Genomic DNA, 21926 nt, shown 5'->3' with positions numbered 1-21926 from the left:
CTATCGCAGTGGCATACCTATCGCACGTAATGGTGCCACTGAACAATCTGGTCAACCTCACAAGTACGTAATCACAAGCGCGCTAGCCTTGTGGTCACTATTCAGAACGCATACTTGTGTCATAGGCAAACTTTTCATTACGCTTACTCACGTTTCTTCCCTGAAAGTCCTACAGGACACGTGACGTAAACGAACAATTAAACTCGCGGGACTTACACACTCCGCAGAACTCCTAAAATGATGCGTCTTCTACTAACTCGTTCCACGCGTACTTATAAGAGAAGTCAGAATACGGCTGCCCTCAACACACACGAGCAACCCAGTCTTAAATCTGCTTCCTTCCGTCCACACAGGACACGCGCTAATGGAACTAAGAACGCTTCTCCGTGCAAATCATGCACTCACTGAAAATCTACGCGCTTAACCTTAGAAAATTCAAAAACACTTAAAAAGAAAGAAGGTTAAATAACACACGCGCTTTACCATAGGCCTTTCGACGATAACCTTGACCTTCAGGTTACTCACACACACAAAAAAAGCCTATCTACTTATTAATGAGCATCTCGCGAGACTACATGTTTACATAAAACGCATCTTTCAAATCTCGGAGCTTTCTCAAACTAAAACATAAACAAAGCTCATACCTTACACGTTGAAAGAAATCCCAGTCTCAATTCGCGAAAAACTTTCCGATGCTCAAAATAAAAAAACAACACACTTCATTTCTACGGAAGCGCTCCTGGCCTCCCTTTCCAAACGCTTCCGTCTGACTCATACTTTGAGCCGTCCTCGCGGTGGTCGTGGTCTGAAAGCTACTCTGGCTGCCGAGAGACAACAAAAGGACTGATTCACTATCAGCTCCCCCAAGACGTTACGGTCTCCTGCCAATTTGCGTCCCCGCGCCCCGCTTTCAACACGAACTCGGTTGACCGCGTCGCTACTCCCCACCTGGTCTCGTCCTGCCACCTTGCGTTTCTTCGAACTGCACGCTGAGCTATGAAAAGAACTACGGAACGACGAGGAGTGTAACTGCCCCGTGCCCTTTGTCCGCGTCCGTGCAGAACATTCTTCGCGGTCCCCTTTTGACCTGTGGCTCGAACGTTCTGGATGCGTCAACATCGTCCTAGACGACCGCACCTTCTTCCTCGCGCCCTGCCCTTTTGGGTTTCTCGCCATCTTTGGCGGCACTACATTAATTACCGACTTTCGGTCTTTACCGCGCTTCTTTTTACGGCGCTTTCTCTTTGCACTCGCCTTCATGTCGCCTTCTCGTGCCTCGTGCTGGCTGGTACACATTTCGTCGGCCCGGATCGGTCTCTTACCCGCACAGTCTGAGTGATTCTCACTTAAATCAACACTCGCTCTGCCTCGACTGGCGGACAGCTCAACCGACTCTGGCACAATGCAGCAGGCTTTACTCGAGTTAGACAACTCGCACTCTTGCGAACTGTCCTCTACTACATTGCCCAGCTCACGCTGTGCATCGGCAGACAGCCCGTCGGTATCGATCGCTGTCTCACGCGCACAGTCCGAATGATTAATCAGTGAATCATCCCTCTCTAGGCTATCTAGACTGGCGGAGAGCCGCACCGATCCCTGAACAATGCAGTTGTTCTCTCGTGGACTACGGAGCTCGCCATCCCGAGAACTACTCTCAACTGCATCGTCCAGTTCGCACTTCACTTCTGCACGCAGATCTGACTTGACATGGGTGCTCGCGTCTGTCGCGTCAACAGTACCCTTTTTTCCGCTAGCAACCTCGCTAACATTACCAGCGACGCACACGCTCGGTAACTGTGCCAATTTGTTCGCAGCTGGCCTAGCTGTCTCTACAGTCATCTGTTGGCACAGCACCTCATCGCTCTCCTTGCGGCCTTTAACGGCCTCTGTTGCCACTAAGGCATCGTTAGCAGCTAGCCCTTTCCCTTCACTTATGACTCTGCAGCTAATCTCACAGGCACTACTCTTTTCGTCGGCTTCTGGCGAAAATCTGCTAGATGCTTCCTCATTCTTTCGCTCTGTACTTCCCACAGAATTCTCAGACAGCCGTTGTCTCTGTGCCAATAACTGATCACAATGCTGTATCTCTTTGATCAGTGCTGCCTTCTCTCTCTCATATTTTTGTTCACGCTCAAGTTCGCGTTCATTCTCACGTCCGTGACGCTCACACCTAAGAGTAAGTTCTTGAAGCTCATGCTTCCGTTCATTCTCGCGTTCTTCACGCTGACGCTTACTCCTAAGTTCACGACGCTCTCGCAAACGTACACGACGCTCTCGCTCCCGTGGCTCCTGTATCACCTCCCAAGCAAGCTCAATGCTTTTGCCATCATTGCCACTATCGTTAATCGCTTTTATGATAGCTGGCGTCTTCATCCGTTCGTCCGCCTCAACTCCCAAATCGTCGCACACCAACAACAAGTCTAACCACGTCAACCTTCTAAGATCCATGGCAGCTGCCCCGACAGGTGGTTAAAACTGTTTTCCTTAATTAATTTGTGCAAATACACAGTGCATCAAACTCCCGATTCCCAGAACTATCAAAATTGAACACACAACCTTTGAGTCTGGCGAATCATAAGGAAAAAAACCACGCGCTCACTTACGGTTGCAGCACCCTGCCATCCGGTTCATTTGTCCGCTGTTCCCGGTTCCTCCGGACTCCCTGGGTCGAAGGCTCGCTCCTTCTTCGCTACTCCCAGTTTCTTCGGACCTCTTTCGACGAAGGCTCTCTCTTCTTCGCTCTTCCCGGTTCCTTAGGATCTCTCTAGACGAAGGTTTATCCGTAGCGCTGCCACCAGCTGATGTATTCGGAGGCGATCCTACCGCTGCCAACCAGATGTAGGGGTTGGAGGACGGGACTTCGGGATGAAAACCACAAACTTGGGAGGATTTATTCTACATTATGTACAGGGAGGTGAGAGTCATTTAACATTCGTACAGTCATTACGGGCCGGCAGCAACTCGGACGCTGCGGCCCGCGGCAAGAAGTTCGAGAGAGGTGAATCAAGGGAAACAGGGAATGTTCCAGAATGCTCAGGTCTCTCTGGAAGGCTTCTTATAAACCCTTCGAGCACTAGAAGTCACGTCATGTTCGACCAATAGGAGAGTCCGCTCCGATGACGCCACTTTCCGCCAATGGCAGGCGCCCGTGCGATGGCTTCATACCCGGCGAAGAGAGTCAGTGCCTGGTCCTCCACTCTTGATCACTTGTTTCCGGTACTGCGCTCTTGCCTCGCAGACTGGCAATGCACTTCTTCTAACGAGGAGAAGGAGGGGGGGCGCTCATGCTCCATTGCACAAGGGCCCACCTGCTACCGGTGGCTCGGCGCCGCAGTGGTGGCAAATGCCTTCTTCAAAGGCGAAGGGGAACGATTGAGCTCCATTGTCCCAGGGCCCCTTCTAATCCCGGCGGCACACGACCTGGGGGCCGCCAACTTGTTTGCACGTGTCTCCTCTGGAATGCGTTTTCCTGCTTCTGCGTTCCTCAATTAGCTGTGCTGCAATCCGATGTGGTCTGGGGAACTCGAAGTAATCGCAGGAAACAGCTCCATATCTAACAGGCCCGAGCTAAAGCTTCCTCTTAAATCGCTCCTTGATTTCGTGCGTGCTCAAGTATTGCTGCCAGTGCTTGCGCAGCAGCTGGAGGCAGTGCACACTGCATTTGTAAACCTGAAACTGCCACGAAAGCTAGTGCATATTTCTGACTATTTTGGCATGCCTAATGCTTGACACACATTTCGGTGTGCCTAACACTTGACACACTGTTTAGAAATCTGAATAAACATATTCTCTTTAACAGCCTACTTTCTACAATGTCTATTCTTTAGCCCAAGTGGCAAATTTGGGTTCGGAGCTACAGAGGTATGTTCGGAAGCTTTTTTTTTAGCGGCAGTCCAGACATAGTGATAGTCCTTCCTGCGTTACCCAGCTAACAGAACTAACACATGATATAGCAAGTGCATTAGATAACGGCTGCTCTATTGATTCGGTTTTTCTCGATCTTGAGAAAGCTTTTGGTGTTGTTCCCTACGATTTGTAACTGTAATGCCACACTGGTGCTGTGGGTTCTGTAATAAAAAAAATAAAAGTTGGCTATAATGATTGGATATTTTGTATTTTTTGATGTTGTTACAAGTGGACTCCACTACATTAATATTAGAAGATACATTGAAATCTGTGGTGGCACACCTAAGTTGGTCCCTTACTTTTTTCAGCTATGATCAGCCTTTTCCCCTCAAGTAAATGAAAATAGAGTTTTGAAAGAATACAACTATAAACAGATTGTAGATTATCCTGTACCATGCTCTTAAACTGCTGCAGTACTGCTAGGACAGATGTGCTTCAAGCCATTTTGATTTGTTTGTGCTTTAATTTGTGATGGAGGAATTGACTCATTGCCTGTAGTGTGAGTCGAAGCATGTAGCTTGAGACTTTGACCTTTCTGCAGCCAATATTGGCATTGCTGTGCAAGTCTCTGGCCTAAAGGATGAAGATCCGGATGACCCTGATCCTGTAGACTGCAATGCTGATGACGTGGATTCTAAGCCACCAAAGCGATCAGCATCCAACCATGGCATTTTGGCTGATCTCAAGCGGGCCTTGAGCATGATCGACGCGGAGTCTGGGAAGCCAAAGCGTTTCAAGCTCGACATGGATGATGGTAGGTGCCGTGGCAGCACACACTTTTCACTTTCTTTGCCTACTTCCCCCTGGGTTTCATGCCGAGTTTTCTAGGCCGGTATCGGCTTGAGAGAAATGCTGCACAGGACATAGTATTGGAAAATCTAAAGAAAACATAACTCTTTCAGAGTGCATACATGTCGGGTATAATAGGCAACCTTAGTAAGGGCCATACAGAATTCATCGGTACTATAAACGCACGCAAGTAGATCTGACAGGCGATTCCTGTCCTGGCACGTTTTTCGAAGAAAAGAATAGCCATATGTAGCCGTTTTATGGAGTGGAATGTTCACCTCATGATGGTGGCCCAAGCATGGAGATGTAAAAGAGGCAGGTTTGATACAATGCGACTTGTTTTAGTGTGAAGCTTTCCTTGCCTGCTACTGATTGAACTGGGCAGATCCCGGAGACAGTGAAATGCAGAATGTTATACCCCATCGCCATTTCCCTGCTGCGCTACTGCTATCAGGATCGGCCCAGCAGATCACAACCTTTGATTACACACCTTCCAGGATCGACCCAGTTTTGATTACTGTCGATGGGATCGTTTGTCTATTGCGCAGAATTAAACCTTTCAAGAAATCTTAAAATTTATTTCAACGTGTTGGTTGCGTATCTACGTATTTCTTTGTTCTTGTAACAAGTTAAATCTGCCTCATATGAAGGTTTATGCTAGTATTGAAATATTCTAATGCTGATTGCAAGTCGCCATGCCAAAGATCTGAAAAGCAGGGCAGCATTGTTTATTTTCTAGCTTTTTCTATTGAAGGGCTTTTCATTTTCTAGAATCTGGATACTTCATGGTATTGTAATAAAAAAAAATAACTAGCAGGCCAGAAGGGTGGCAGTTGCCTAGCGTTTGTAGTACATTACAATGGCAATTTGGTATGTTTCCTACTGCTCAATAAGTGCGCTGCATCATTTTTGCATGTTCTGCGCATTGCAGCTTCTAGTTTTCCAGTCTTCATTGTGTTGTTGCGTTTGCCTCAAAAATTTATTCTAGCGATAAAACTAGGTTGAACTCCTTAAACAGCCCCTCACCAGGTCTGATCATTTTGAACTGACAAGAGCAGAGCATACAATGCGCGCTAACGGATCATGTTTGCAAATAATTACATCACTACGCACTGCAGAAAGGTCTGAAATTTCAATCCGAACACCGTTTTCCCTTTCCCTCACGGCGACCGTGCTCCAAGCCGGATGGTGACATACTCGTGTCCCTGCGCCTATGTACTCGTGTCCGCACTGATGTCGCTCGTTGTGACACGTGACTTCGAGAATTGTTCAAGGCAACATCTGTTATTTGTGTGACCTGTTGCTTCAATTGACGAATTGAAGTTTAGAGAAATAATAAAACACGCAAACAGAATGTCTGCATGATTTTTGTTTTACTTCGCACCGAAGCCAGAGAGATGTAGGTACTTCCATTTCGTCTGCTTGTTCCCACGGTCGTGCAGTCATGTGCTCGGGTACCGAAACTATGCCATTTTCTACCACGTTCCAGCGCGTGATCATGCTCTGTGATTTGCTTGTTCTACTTCAGTATTTGTGTAGCAATGAATTATACCGCTAGCATATTTCCTTGTGCACAGCGTGCAAAATCGTGTGCTGCGCGAAACGAGACAATCACAACAGCTTGTGCACAATGCTGTCAGAGGAAGTGCGCAGCACGAAAAGAAAAAAAAAAAAGAAAAGAGAAAAAAAAATGGAGGCGGGGCACGTGATGTATCGTCACGTGATCCTTGAGGTCCAGTATGGGCATGAGTATGGGAGAACGCAGGGAAGGAATTTCGCTTGCAGAGGCTAAACGGGCCAAGTGGAGAGAGCGTCGTCTGTTTGCGGTGAAGCTTGCCTGCTGAAATCATGGGTTCGCCACACTGAAATATTTCTATCTCTGCTATTAATGTGCCGATTTGAAAAATTTGTGTGGCAGAGGACATGTAACAACTTTCACCGTATAACCAAAATTTGCTATGAGGTCTGGTGAAGGGCCCTTTGAGAAAACAGTATTGTGTTGTAAGGCAATCCTCTTACATATTTGGTTATTGTGCATACAGTGAAATCTCGTTAAACTGTAGTTGGCTGGAGCTCAGAAAAAGTATGTATTAAACGGTAGTACTTCTTGACCGAAATAACATGAAATTGCTCACTTACCTGTCAAAAACTGAACTTGCAGAGAGTGCGATGAAAGGGAAAAAAGACATGCAGTATTTATTCACTTTGCGTGACAAAAGTGTTATATTCGTTTGATGCCGCTGCTCCCTAGTAGCGACGACAGCGGCCTCAAACTTACTGAAGCTGCGAGCCAGCTTTTCGGCCAGCCCCCTCTTCTCGGCAAACACTCGCATGGCAGATTCCTCGTTAGCATTGCATATTCTCCGTGCACGGGCGCGGTAGCACTGCAGAAGTCACAGGGCGCCTTTTTCATTGTAGCGTGCTCTTCTCGTCACAACGATCGCATTCATGACGCTGACATAACGCGCAGCTTCTGCCACAGTAGGGCCTGAATCACCCGTGCTGTTGCTTCCCGTGTCGTCCTCATCACTGTCGCTAGGCGACACTTTGGCAACATCAGAGGCAACAATGGCGAAAAGTCGAACCTCGCAGCCGACATCTTTTTGCGGACGCAGCAGCACTGCCGAGCAACTTCTTTGCATTCCAAATGCCACACACCGTAGTCAACAGTTGACTTCGTGTCACGTTGATAGCATAAACAATGTCTAATTTTTCTTCTATGCTGAGCACCCGGCGTTCTTTTTTTATCCGAGCTTTGGCAGTAATGCAAGTCCTTGCTTGCACGACGCCACAATGCTCTCTGGCACGGAGCTGAACTGATGTTGATGGCGATGTGGATTCACACACAAATGCACAGGGCGCTTGGAGGTCGTTCTGATCTCTGAGGCTTGTTTTTCTGCCGGGCCGCCCAATGTTGACGACGTACCACCGTGTTTGTGCGATGAAAAGTGGAAACACTACATGTTAACCAATACGTACGCAATAAGCTGGTACAGTTTATGCGGATACAAAACACATTATGCTCAATGGCTGCTGAGTCGGGGATTTGACTTTACTACATTTAAAACAAAACTACTGTTTAAGCGGGTACGGTTTAATGAGGTTTTACTGTACAGATATCTGTAATAAAACCATACTTCTAAGTGCTGTTTCTTGAATAAAAGCGGCAGTGAGAGCTTAATCTAGTACACGTAGGGATTCGGTTTCACATGTGTGTCTTAGCGATAAAACTGGGGTAGATTGTGCTGTTTTTATTGTGTGAGTGAACAAATTGCAGTTGCAATGCAAAAACGATGTCCTCGCTGCCTTGTCGGGTGCCAGAACACGCCAAGCAAGGAAAGTCTAATGACGTCTTTGAACTATCCGTAGAGGCCGGGAAATGCAAAGCTTGGGAGCTGAATGTAGGATGCAAATGGGGGGCTGGCAGGCTTTAAACTCCCTAATGTTATGCTCTGAACACTTAAACCCATACAGTTACTTGGCCAGCCCATGCCTTCTCTCCAAGGTTGTTTTTTGCTCAAGCATTCGCACAGCGGATGGCATGGACCGTACAGTGTGCAAGTGGTTGCGGAATGTTTCAAAGCAGACGACAAAATGGAAGCCCCGTACACAAGCCATGCCTCTAGCTAGCTAGCTACACATAAGACAGCAAATAGCTAGCCAGCCTTATTTTTCTGCTCTTCATTGAAAAAAAGAAACGCCGCCGCCGCCGAACTTCGATTTCGCAAAAGCTGCCCGAATTGTTCGAAGAACTGCCTGTGGCTTTGCAACACCACATTACTTTGCTGTGCAAGTCCAAGAACTTCCAGCTAGGGCAAATCGGCAATGCTGACCAAACGCTGGTTTATCTAGACATGCCTTCGCCCCTCACCGTGCATGAAAAGGGCTCTAAACAAGTTTATGTCCGGTCCACCGGCAACGAGAAAATGTGAGTTACAGTCATGTTGTCGTGCACGGCAGATGGACATAAGCTCCCGCCCTATGTCGTCTTCAAGCACAAGACGTGGAGCTGCCAAAAAATTTGGTCGTGAGATGCCATGAGAAAGGCTGGATGAAAGAGAATGTTGTGCTCGACTGGATAAAGTCCATCTGGTGTCGGTGGCCTGATGCACTGTTGTCGTTCCCGTCCATCCTCATGCTGGACGCATGTAGTTGCCATTTGGCCAACTCAGTGAAGAGGCTGTTGCACGAATCGGGCACTGAACTCGGCGTTATCGGGGGTAGGATGACATCTCAGCTGCAGCCTTTAGATGTTTGCGTGAGCAAGCCATTCAAGGACACGGTCAAGTGGTGTTACGTAGATTGGATGCACTCAGTGACGCCAACCGTGTGGCTGAAGCGCGCTTCGCCATCCACGCTATGCAATTGGATTGTGGATGCATGGGTCAGCATACCAGAGGACCTTGTGCGTCGCGCATCCAAGAAGTGCGACATCTCGAACCTGCTCGATGGCACAGAGGATGAGTGCCTCTGGGAAGATATGTCCGACAAGGAACTATCCGAAGAGAGCGCAGCTGAGGAAGACAGCGATTGAAGTGCGGAGCGCAATTTAAATAAATGTTTTCCTAACTCATATTATACACGGATAAAACTTTTGTTTTTTTAATTTCGCGTTTCAGAAATTTCACCTTGTACTATATGTGGGTTCGTATTATACGCGGGTTTTTACGGTACATGCGTGTGTGCAGCAACGATCAAGATAGAGTTGAACAATTGCGTATTGGTTGTACATAATTAACCAGGATGACAAACAAGAGAAAAAAACATACGTCAGTGCAGCAATAAGATAGTGTGATTGCAGAAACAATATCACCATAAAGACAGTGCAACATTCCTAACTGATCTTTGAAACATATAATCTTTTTATGGAGAACACAAATTTACTGGTACTCTTCATTTCTATTGGTAAGACTTTCCATATTTTTGTTCCGTGATACTGAATTAGTCTTTGACCGTATGTGTTTCGGGTAACTAGTAAATTGAAATTTGTTAGTGTCATATCTAGTATTTCGTGTAGGAATCACAAACATACTAAACGACAATGAGTGAGTGTGGCATATTATGTTATTCACTAAAATAGCGACTTTCATTTCGAAGGATAGGGTAAAAGGAAGTATTTTCTACCCGCAAAATAAGGAACTGCTGGATTCGAATGGATTGGAAAACGTCATTATCCGCACCGCTCTCTTTTGTAAACGTACAATTCAATCCAAGTATGTTTTAAATGTGCAAGACCATGATTCGCAACAGTATGTGATATGGCCATGAAAGATGGAAAAGTAATTTATTTTCAGTGTCGGAATGTGGAAACATGCCCTTGCCTTTAAGAGCCCGTAGCATGCTGATGCTAGTTTCGAACATACATTATCAATCTGTGGCTTCCAGGTCAAACTACTGTCTAGTGTAACACCTGAATATTTAATTGTGTTCGCTTGCTCCAAAGCGCTATTACCAGCAGAGATGCACTGTTAACACGGCTGTGCCTTGAATGTAAAAATCATGTAGTGAGTTTTTGCTTTGTTTTGTGTTAGTTTACTTTTTCCGAACTGTGATGAAACCCAGATTAGTTCTGTATTAGCAATGTACATTACTTCATAAAGTGATTGGCCTGTAAACACTAGTGCAGTATCATCCACGTACAGGATAGCTTTGGCAGATGTGAGAACTGAAGGAAAGTCGTTAACATATAAAGAAAACAAAATGGGTCCTAGGGCAGGTCCCTCAGGCACACCAGTTTTGACAGAAGATTACAAAGACAAAGTTATTAATTTTAACATACTGCTGTCAGTTGGTCAGCTGCTGTCAGTTGCGGCCAATTGCAATGCATGCTCACTGACCTGGAGAGGCAAAGCAGAAGAGTGGGTCTAAAAATTAATTTGCAGAAAACTAAAATAATGTTTAACAGTCTCGGAAGAGAACAGCAATTTACAATAGGCAGCGAGGCACTGGAAGTCGTAAGGGAATACATCTACTTAGGGCAGGTAGTGACGGCGGATCCGGATCATGAGACAGAAATAATGAGAAGAATAAGAATGGGCTGGGGTGCGTTTGGCAGGCATTCTCAGATCATGAACAGCAGGTTGCCATTATCCCTCAAGAGAAAAGTATATAATAGCTGTGTCTTACCAGTACTCACCTTCGGGGCAGAAACCTGGAGGCTTACGAAAAGGGTTGTACTTAAATTGAGGACGACGCAACGAGCTATGGAAAGAAGAATGATAGGTGTAACGTTAGTTAAGGGATAAGAAAAGAGCAGATTGGGTGAGGGAACAAACGCGAGTTAATGACATCTTAGTTGAAATCAAGAAAAAGAAACGGGCATGGGCAGGACATGTAATGAGGAGGGAAGATAACCGATGGTCATTAAGGGTTACGGACTGGATCCCAAGGGAAGGGAAGCGTAGCAGGGGGCGGCAGAAAGTTAGGTGGGCGGATGAGATTAAGAAGTTTGCAGGGACGGCATGGCCACAATTAGTACATGACTGGGGTTGTTGGAGAAGTTTGAGAGAGGGCTTTGCCCTGCAGTGGGCATAACCAGGCTGATGATGATAATGATGATGATGATGATGTAAGTTGGTTAAATAACTAGAAAATAAGTTGAAAGTACCGGCACTGAAAGAATAGTATTCAAGTTTCTTTTGTAGTATGGAATAAGTAACTGTGTCGAAAGCCTTCTTGAGGTCTTGAAATATTACTAAGGCTAATGAATTATTATGGAGTGATTCGTTTATATGTTGCTATAACTCTAGTACTGCTGATGACATAGAGCAACCAGTTCTGAAGCCATGCTGAGATTCATTTAAAATATTGTTGGTGCTCAGGTACTCTTTTAATTGAATAGAAATGACCTTCTCAAACACGGTATTAATAACACTCAGTACCAAAATTGGTCAACAGCTTACAGGGTCATTATTATCGCTGCATTTATGTATAGGAGATACTTTAGCAATAGTTTCAGGGTTCATACCACATTCTATGTTAAGATTGAATATGGTTGTAAGAACAGGACAGAGAAGGTCAACATCTTAGAAAGCTTTAATAATAATGCCATCGTGATGAGCTGCCTTGTTAGCATTCATATCGGTTAATACATTTTGTACTGTAGTATCTTCTATCGGTTTAGTATGTACTGCATGCTAATGGGTAGATTGTATCACATGACTGATGAAGTATACAATCAGCTAGAACTGGCCCAACGTTAGCAAAGTATGTATTAAACTCATGAACTTTTTCGGTGTCAATACGGCTAGGAGCAATGTGTCTTTTCACAGGTGCACTGATGACATTGTTAATAATACAGTTGCCGAATGTTTATTCGGACCTCACGGGGACTGCGGAAATATCCGAATAAACAGGGGTCCGAAAAAGCTGATTAAAGCAAACTAAGTTTTTAGGCTTCAGCATTTTTAGGGTACTTGACGTACTTTCCGAAGGCAATCTATCTACCTATGTATGTTTGTATGCATGTACTGTATGTACTTGAATCTAGGCTGGCACTGATTCTAAGTTGACCCCCAAAATTCCAAAGCCGGGGGATGGGATGGGATAGGATTGAATAAACTTTTATTTGTCCAACAGTTATTGCTGTTGGTGCCCGGGGCTAGGCTGCCAGGGGTCCATTGCCCGAGGAAAATCTTCCCAAAGCCAGGGGGAAAAAAACTTGCCTTGCATGAGACCTAACAAAAAAGCGAGAACAGCATTCACAAAACAAAAACAAACTTATTGAATATGAACATGCCAAGTTTTTTCTACATTGTCATTGCTGCTAGCCATCAAATGCCATCCTTGCAGCGTGCGCACAAAGCATCTCCCGTTGCCCCCTCCAACGATGGACGTTTTTCTCATCGATGTCAAAGTCTTACCCAGCTTGAACGTTTGATGATGCCTCCACAGCTAGAACTTTTCATTTGAAAGTGGCACTACAGTGGCATCACCTGTTTGGTGCCATTAAAACAATGCCACGCCACACCATCTAGCCCCTGTAGCCACGTCACATGCCGACTTGACACGGGTCAAGATGGAAACGTCGCCTGCGTACTTCAATTGGCTACTGGCGCAGCTAGTAGCGGCTGCGATACTGACTTTTCTAGATGGTGGTAGCTATGCACCATATCAATTTCAATTAAAAACTGGCACATTTTTTTAAATACCCAAATCTAAGCCAACACTTGAGTTTGGCATATGATTATTTGAAAAACACTTTCCACCTAAATTCTAATAGATATGATATGTATGTTTGTATCTAACCAACTTCCCGACTACCTCGGTCACTAGTTAGTAATTATTAGCACATCCAGCTGCTGTGCTGTTGTTGCAGGGCTTGAAACCAACAATTGGATCTACATGGTTCACTGAGTATATAGCAATGTGTATGTATGTGCCAGTCTTCAATGAATCTCTTTCATGCCAACGTGGGTCACAGTAGATGCAGGACTGGGTAGGTATCACTGTTCCAAGAAAATCTTTGATGCAGACTTGGAGCACTGGGCATGCGCCGCTCAGTCTGTGCTGGTCTACAGTGAATCCCTTTGATGCCAACTCAGGTTGCTGAGCACACTGTTGTGCCCTGTCGATTGCATGCACTTCAATGGTTTGTCGGTCTCTTTATTTTTAGGGAGGGACTTGGAGCAGGCGACGGATCCCCCTGCAGCTTCTGCAGCAGTGGCAGCAGCGTCTGGGGGGTCCATGGGTGTGCCTGTGGGTCCGAATCTGGTGGTGCTGAGCCGCGAGCAGCTGGAACAGTACGTGTCACGGCGGGTGCGCGAGTGTTTGGTGGCGCAGGCCACTGCCCTGCTGCAGCCGATGGAGAAGAAGTGCGATACATTGCACCGAGCGCTGGAGCGGTGGCGGCGAAGGTCATTCCAGTTGCAGAAGCAGCTTAATGAGTTCGTGTGCGAGCAAGAGAAGTGTGCCAATGCCCGCCGGAGCCGAGTGAGTCCTGACTAGAGTGTACTAAAAATATTTTAACTGGTTTGACTGCACCTCTCTGCCTGACATGTTCTGTGTTGCCAGTAGCTGAATGCAGTTGTAGTTGCTGTACAGTCGAACCTCGATATATCGAACAGCGCGGTGATCGCAAAATAGTTCGATATAGCCAGAATTTGATATATAAAATCACATAGAAAACGCGTCAAAAACTAGCACAAATCAATCAATGAACCAATCGTGGCGCAATAGATACTCACACGAAGCTTCAAACAAAGTATTTATTTCGTTCGCTGAAAGTACTGAAGCAGCGTAGCCTGCTTCATATTGGCAAACGCGTGCTTGACCATGGCGTCCTCAACATATTCCAAACGGTCCACAAGAGACGGTCCAGTGCCTTCTATTGCGCCGCAGTAGCGGCGTACAACGGCCAAAGCAGCTACAGCCTCAGTTGCAGTCGGGAGCGGGGCAACATCAGGGCTTGCTGGATCAGCCTCGGCAGCGTCTTCGTTTGGCCGCTCAGCAGTCACTTCTGCCGCGATCTCCACGTCTGTTAACTCCGCCACTGTTCCGGTGCTGTCGTCACCGCCAACGAAGCCCTCAATGCACATGCTGTGTGGCTCAGCACCGACAAAGCGCTCCAATTGGCTCCACGGCCGCCTCGATCACGCGCGCACGGCGGGGGCGCGGGCGCGCGTGATTGAGGCGGCCGGGCTGGCTCACGGCCGGGCAGCGTGCGCTATAGAGAAGCGCGCGCTCTTCTCGAGACCGGCCGTGGCTGGCTCCAAGCCGCCGTGTGTGTACGCCGCTACGTTCAAATGGCGCGCGCAACCGATGTGGGATCTGTCGTACGCACCAGTCTGGAACGCCCATCACGCCGCCGCTATCTTCGAGAGCGTTGCGGGAAAGCTCGCCTCCTGTCAATAGAGCGCACTTGGTCTGGGGCGGCGGAGTTCGATATATCCATTTTACATCCGGCCCCGTTCGAAATAAAAAATTAAAAATGCATGCGATTTTCCACGTGATATAGAAAGTGTTCGATATACGCAATAATTCGATATATCCGTGTTCGATATATCGAGGTTTGACTGTATATTGAAGGTGTATCATGGTAAAGCGTGCCACCTGCTGGAGAACAGCTGGTCTGGATCGTGCACCTGGTGTGTGTCCAGACACGTGCGCTAGGTTGGCTGTATACGGCATAAAGTTTCATACAATAATTACTAGAGGGAACTCTGGCGCAGCAGTCGTTGTACCACCATGAGAATTATGGGAAGTATAGTCGCTGACCGTTTATTCGGACCTCACGGGGACTGCGAAAATGTCCGAATGAACAGGTGTCCGAAAAAGCAGATTAAGAAAAAAAAAATGAAATCCTTTATTTCCACGCACTTATTCGGGCTCGGCAGTAGGCTTGAAGAAATTGTGAATGCGCCGTTGCACGCTGTTCCGTTTACGCGCAATCAGATAAACCTGAATCTCGGAGAATGTCGTATGGTCACTATAGGCGGCTGAAAGCACAGTCACTGTTTGTGCACACTCCGCTTGCGACGGCAGCATAGCACACGGTGCATCATCTTCCGACTCGGAGTCATCGTCCGGCGGTGCAGCAGAAACCTGACGAATGATCTCGCTGTCGAGTTCTGCGCTTGTCAGTACAGCAGTGTCAGCACCTGTGAAACTGTCACATGAGACGGGGTCTGGAATCGCAATTCAACCACTGCGCAGGTCTCGGCAGAACATTTTCCGCGTCAGTAGGGAGCACATCGGAAGGCGACAAATCTTAGGCCTCCCGGCACCCGCTTGCCGGCATTCCCCAGCGCAGTCTGCGTGGGAACTGTCGGCGCCATTAGACACTGGACGCGGTGTTTCCGTATGCCACGTTGGATCACCGAAACCTCGACACAGCACACAAAGCAAACACCACCGTGCCGACACCAGTCGCACAAACGAAAAACGTGACCTGCTCGCAGCGTCGTGTGCGAAAGAAACAAATCAGCTGCTGGATTGTCTTGACATGGCTTACTAAGCTGAAACCACAACTGCTGTACGGCCACTCTATCGAACCAGGCAGAAACGATGATGATGAGCGGGGATTTCCAGTAGCGCCACTTCGTGTGGCAGCAAGGAGGCTCTGTTCAAAACAAAAATGGCGTTCAACAAGTCGAACTATGCGTCGGTCATAGTCGGTGCGTGATGCTCTCCATTGAGTTGGCTCAAGGAGTGTCCGAAAAATCAGACGAGAGGTTGAAACGTGTCCGAAGTTTTGGCAGTTGTTATACATTATGGTCTATGGGGAGAATGGCAATGCCGCGAAGCTGGTCGAATAATCGGACATGTCCGAATTTTTGGAGTCGGGAAAATCGGTCGGCGTCTGTACATGGATTTGTCTGATCTTCGTGCTTGTGGATTCAGACGTTCTTGTGGTTTTGTATATTATGTAAATCTTATTGTCGTAAATTTCAGTGCAATCTATACTCTTCGAAGTGGAGAAGACGCCGTGAACACGCACAATTTCTATTAATTACAACGATTGAGCTTGTCCAGGTGCCCAAATCGAAATGCGCCAAGTGTCTCAAGGCACTGGCATGCCCGCGATAAATTCATAAGGGCATTTCATTTGCTTGTCGATACATGCGTCCGTGGCTTAATGGTTTCAGTACCGGGCTTCTGTGAGAGTTCCTGTGTTCAAATCTTGCTTGGACAATTTTAATTATGCTTATTTAATTATTTATTATGCAGTACGTTATTGAAAATGACGAGTTTACATAGTCGTAACGCCGTTTGAAGCCAAAAGGACAAAGTTTCGAATACCCGGCGAATGCCCATAGGGATCAATGCATTTCATATCTTGCAACAACGAAACTTTTTTGGACAGCAATCCTGCATTAGCAAAATTTTCTGAAATGGCAGTCTGCATATTATCTACTCGTGTAATGCCAACAGTGTCCAAAGACTGCACAAGTGCATTGGTTGTGCCCTTAAATTGCATAAAATACCACCACAGCCATAAAGGAAGGAACCTTGTTCACAGTGTTCTTGCGTGGCCGCCGCCATTTTTGTTTGCAATGAAACAGCCGTGAAGCAGTTGCATCTGGCTACAGGAGAGAGCGATGATGATGATGATGATGATGATGATTTATTCTTTGCAACAGGTGTGTACAGCGCAGTGTCCTGGCCAGAAATGAAATATAAATTAAAAAGAAAAAGAAGACAAAATAGAATGGAGGCGACCTCGCAGCTGGCACATTTATATCCTGTGTGCCACCACAGCATGTTAATGTGGAGCGGAACTGCCTGCATGGCATGCTTATCCATAATCACTGATCAGCCAAATCCACATCCACATAAGAAGATGCCGATGACGCTTTGTCAGGCTTTGTGCTTTGTGTGCCGCACGCATGATCATGGGGTCAGTGTGTGCAGCTGGTGCTAGGGTGCGTCAGCTGTGTGTGTATCGATCAGACATACTGCTTGCCAGCCTGCCAAGATGCCGCCTCCAACTAAAGAGCAGAAATTTTTTATTCTGAAAGATAAGGCTACAATTATTGCCCGAGTTCAAAAGGACACGAAGAAGATGTAGATTGGCAAAGAATTTGGAATTGCTTGCAGCTCGTCGTCTGCAATTTTGAAAAAGAAAGGCCTCCATTCTCGCCGCGCTCGGAAATAGTTGATGAAATGAAGCTCGGAAACATGGGCTTGGTGTTTCTTTCTACAAAACTGCACTTTCGCGTTGCAGCCGCGTGACCAAGGCGTCATTCAAAGCGTCAAGTGTGGCTACAAAGAGAGGCTGATTCAGCATCCGCTGCCGAAATGACAGGACCTTAACAGAGAGAGTGTAAGAGTGGGGTTGAAGATTAATATGCAGAAGACAAAAATAATGATGAATAGCCGGGCAAAAGAACAAGAGTTCAGGATCGCCAGTCAGCCTCTAGAGTCTGTGAAGGAGTATGTTTACCTATGTCATTTAATCACTGGGAACCCTGATCATGAGAAGGAAATTCACAAAAGAATAAAAATGGGTTGGATTGCATATGGCAGACATTGTCAGCTCCTGACTGGAAGCTTACGGTTATCATTGAAAAGGAAGGTGTACAATCAGTGCGTTTTACCAGCGCTGACATATGAGGCAGAGACTTGTAGACTGACAAAGAAGCTTGAGAACAAGTTAAGGACTGCGCAAAGATCGATGGATTGAAGATTGCTAGGCATAATGTTAAGAGACAGAAAGAGAGCGGTTTGGATCGGAGAGCAAATGGGTATAGACAATATTGTAATTGACATAAAGAGAAAAAAATGGAGCTGGGCAGGTCATGTAATGCGCCGGTGAGAAAACCATTGAACCATTAGGGCGACAGAATGGGTACCAAGAGAAGGGAAACGTAGTCGAGGACGGCAGAAGACTAGGTGGAGCAATGAAATTAGGAAATTCGTGGGTGCTAGTCGGAATCGGTTGGCGCAGGACAGGGGTAATTGGAGATGGCAGGGAGAGGCCTTCGTCCTGCACTGTACATAAATTAAGATGATGATGATGACGACGACGATGACGACAAAGCTTACACTGAGGTCAATATTGACAATTGACCCCAGTGTAAGCTTTGATAGGCTGTGAACTTTGACCTTTATAAGCTGGCCACTGATGCATACTGGATAACCAGTCATTACTTTTCACGTAGAAGCGACCAAAGAAGCGACCAACACATTTTCTGTCAAGTGGGTTAGGCCTTGTGCGCAATGAGATAGATGCCTGTTTTGATGCTTTCTGTAGCCTTGCGTGAACCTGCGGGCGAGTCACTGCCGATCCCCAGATGCAGATGCCGTTGGCTAGATTGAAACACTCACTGTTTCCAGTAGGGATTCGGCCAGCCCAAGAAGCGCGAGATTGAAAATAATAGTGCTTAGAACACCGCCTGGGGGACGCCACGGCATGTGTTCTGGTCGGTAGTCTTACCATTTTCCGCAAGTACAAACAAAAGACATTCGTGTCAAGTAGCTTCAGGTCCATCGAAACACTCGCCCTCCGAGTTCATTTGTCAAAAGTGCGTCTAGGATGGCTTGAAGGGAAACGTCGTCAGTGCCTTTTGCATCAAGAAAGAGTGCTACTGATAATTGCTTCCCAGATTTTTGCTGCGCTGCAGATGACACAAGATTGATGACATTATCAGTCGATGGAATGGCTTCATTGAAATTCTACCATTGAGCCGAGGAATATTTTTTGCTGTTCAAGGTACCATTTGAGGTGCATGAGTGTCATACATTCCATGAGCTTTCCAACGCAGCTGGCAAGTGCTATAGGCCAGTATGATGCCAGTTCCTGCTGTGACTTTCCTGCTTTTAGCAGCGGTACCATGCAGCTGTGTTTCCATTCCTGTTCAGTGACGCCATCTTGCCATGACCTCTTAAAAAGGTTGAGCAGTTGTCGTTCTTGACCTAGGTGGCACAAAGCAGGGTATGTTATTTTATTGGGCCCTGGTGAAGACAAACGCCTACAGAGCACCATAGCAGCTTGCAGCTCTTGCATAAAAAATAGAACATCCATACTTGTTTCTCTTGGACCACTAATGTCACATTAAACAATGTCAGGGAGTACAATTGTCCTGCTGGCAATTTTCACACAAAATTCCTCTGTAGCGTATATCTCACGGTGGTTTTGATGGAGAGTAAGGGTGTTAAAAAGGTGTCACTGCTGGGGACATGAGCGAAAGGTACACCGCACACAGGACAGTGGGTCGCTGGGTCCAGTGACTCACAAAAGCATTTCCATTTTTTATTCTCTAGCTTATCAGTTCGGTGCTGTATCTTATTTTGCATGCGCCGAGATACTCTGAGGTCGAGAATTGACTACGTGCACCTGTACCTCCTTTCAGCTCAGTGACATAGAGCATGAAGCTTTTCCAATTCAATGTCATAATCTGTACACTTCAACCAATGTGTGAAGCAACACATCTATTTTGCGTTGCGTCTGTAAATCTGTCTTCTAACCTGAGTGCAATATGTTTCTTGCATGTGTCTTCTATCAGATCTTCAAAGACTGACCAGTCATTTTGGCAAGAAGCAACCAGTCTGAATATAGGTCTGAATATGATCACTTTCATGCATTTCAATATTGGTGAACCACTGCACGCTTGAAATCAAACAATGTGACACCAGTGGGAAGTCTAGACAGCTGCTGTGCGTTGTTCCTCGCAGAAATGACGGGCTTCTATCATTTAGAAGACACAGGTTGTGGCCTGATGCAAAGGATATGAGTGACCTGCCCCTCGAATTTATCCTGGAGCTTCCCCATATCTGGTGGTGAGCGTTGAAGTCCCCTGTTATTATCCAAAGACCTGGAGTCACAGCCATAATATCTTTAAGTCTTTTGCAATCAAATTGACTTGTTGGGGAAAGGTAGACACCAATAAGTGTAAAACACAGCCTCTTTTCCTTTCACAGTAACACGCACATGTTGGTTATCATCGTGTGGCGTTACAGGCTGGGTGAAATACGTAAGGTCCTTGAGAATGTATACCAGAACCTTACTATTTCAGGCACACGTGCTTGAAACGAAAGGTTCATATCCTGATATTTTTACGGTGGCTGATAAGTTCAGTTCATAGTGGCTGATAAGTTCAGTTCACAGGTAACCACTATAGGAAAGTGGTTTTCAAACATGAACTGCCAGAAATCCGAAATACATGACTGCAGGCCTCTTGCATTCTATTGGGACTATGGAGGTGCTTTTTACATCATCCTGTATGATCACTATTCTTGTTGGCTAGCCATGGTTCTGCTGCATAGGTTCTGAAGCACTGGACTTCTGAAGGCTTGCGAGAACTGGATTTATGGCATCCAGCGCTTGCAATGCACTTCGATCTGTTGATGTCAGTAGCTTGTCCAGAAGAACACTAATAGTACTCACCACCAGAGAGCACAGCACGACAACAACTTGTTGATCTCGGTGCGTCAATTTATCGGGAACGAAGTGTCCATAGCCGTAGAAGTCTGATCTTGCTCAGTAGGTATGCGTAGCCTCGAGAGTTCAGGTCATGCTTCAGCTGCCTTGCTGTTCGAAGCTCTTTTGTCCTTAGAGCCGACTTTGTATGGCCTGAGCGACTGAGGAGGTGGTGATGTTGGTCGTGGCTCGCGTGGTACAGAGGTTTTGGAGATTCTTGAACAACGTTCGCGTCGTGATCATTGTTGCTTATTAGGTTTGGCCGCTTCTTGGTGGCGTATTTACAATTGCTAGTAGGTGCAGCGGGGCGTGGCACTTGCGGAGACACTGGTAGTGTGCGTGGATGCACGAGTAAGAGCGGGTGTGAAAGAGGAAATGTGCACACTTTTGCTCCTTGAATATATGACTGCCTAGGCACTACGGAGGAGTTTCTTAGCGCGTGTTGTATGTGTTTGTCTCTAGGCGTGCCGGCAGAAGTCACGGGGCGTGGTAGTGCTGAACTTATGTTGCAAGTTGGCGGCTGGACGTAATTATATTTCTTGAATTGTGTTTTTTACTAATTGAAACAACGTGCCATTATTTCGCGTTATTGGCGGTGCCTCCAGGGCACCAAAGCGGCAGCGGGGACACCAAAGCTAGAACCCAGACTGGTCTGCGGGTTGGGGCTCGCCGTGGCCCCAACCCACGGGCCGCCCTGCTTCCAGCTTTGATCACCCCCCCCACTACCTCTTGGGTGCCCTGGAGATCCTGCGCTGCCTGCTTTATTATAACCTCAGGTGCCCTCCTGAGGCTTCCGTTTGCTGGCTACATCTGCCCTCCTGGAGCAGGGCTTGTAAAAAATGCAATCTATCATTGTGACGAAAAAAGTGACCCGCGACTTATACAACACCAGTCAGAACCTTGCCCCTTCAGACACAGCAATCACCAAATGAGGAGTCCGCGCCCACTGCGTTACCATGCGGGCAGCCAGTGGCGGAGCGTAAACAAATTCGACTGCACTCCGCTATGCCGGTATGTGTAACGGCAAACTCATACAAACACGCTCTAAGAGACCTTCTCTGTAGTGCCTAGGCACAGTCACATATTCAAGGAGCAAAGGCCCCCAGATTTTCTCTCTCGCACCCGCTCTTACTCGTGCCTGCGCAGAAAGTCAAGTGCTACGAGAAAGGCCCGGCCCGCTGTGCCTACTAGCAATTGTAAATATGTTTCCTGGTGAGACGAATGATCTGTAACCATTTTATACGATATTGTGATTTCCTCGCGAAGAAAGGCTAGTCCGAGGATGCATCACGAGGGCCGCTGCAATTTGCGTGCTTCAGCACACTGGCCTCGCATGTGTCAGTGGTGTTGGATCCAGTGCATCGAGAACATG

At 46.7% G+C, this 21926-nt stretch overlaps 1 protein-coding gene across 13 annotated transcripts in view; it reads left to right on the top strand.

Annotated features, from left to right (window-relative positions):
- The window catches only part of LOC135913480 (activating transcription factor 7-interacting protein 1-like), a 179146-nt gene that overhangs the window by 37324 nt on the left and 119896 nt on the right, over positions 1 to 21926 (top strand). For 12 of the 13 annotated variants that reach the window (XM_070524533.1, XM_070524535.1, XM_070524534.1 and 9 more), the window contains exons 5-6: positions 4448 to 4660; positions 13310 to 13626. In XM_070524533.1, coding sequence (XP_070380634.1) covers positions 4448 to 4660; positions 13310 to 13626 — 530 coding nt within the window. The remainder of the gene's footprint in view (positions 1 to 4447; positions 4661 to 13309; positions 13627 to 21926) is intronic. The other variant, XM_070524529.1, reaches the window with a different exon arrangement.

Source organism: Dermacentor albipictus, chromosome 8, assembly GCF_038994185.2.
Source record: "Dermacentor albipictus isolate Rhodes 1998 colony chromosome 8, USDA_Dalb.pri_finalv2, whole genome shotgun sequence".
NCBI classification, from domain to species: domain Eukaryota; kingdom Metazoa; phylum Arthropoda; class Arachnida; order Ixodida; family Ixodidae; genus Dermacentor; species Dermacentor albipictus.
The sequence above is the reverse complement of the archived record's forward strand: the minus strand, read 5'-3'. Positions and strand labels throughout refer to the sequence as shown.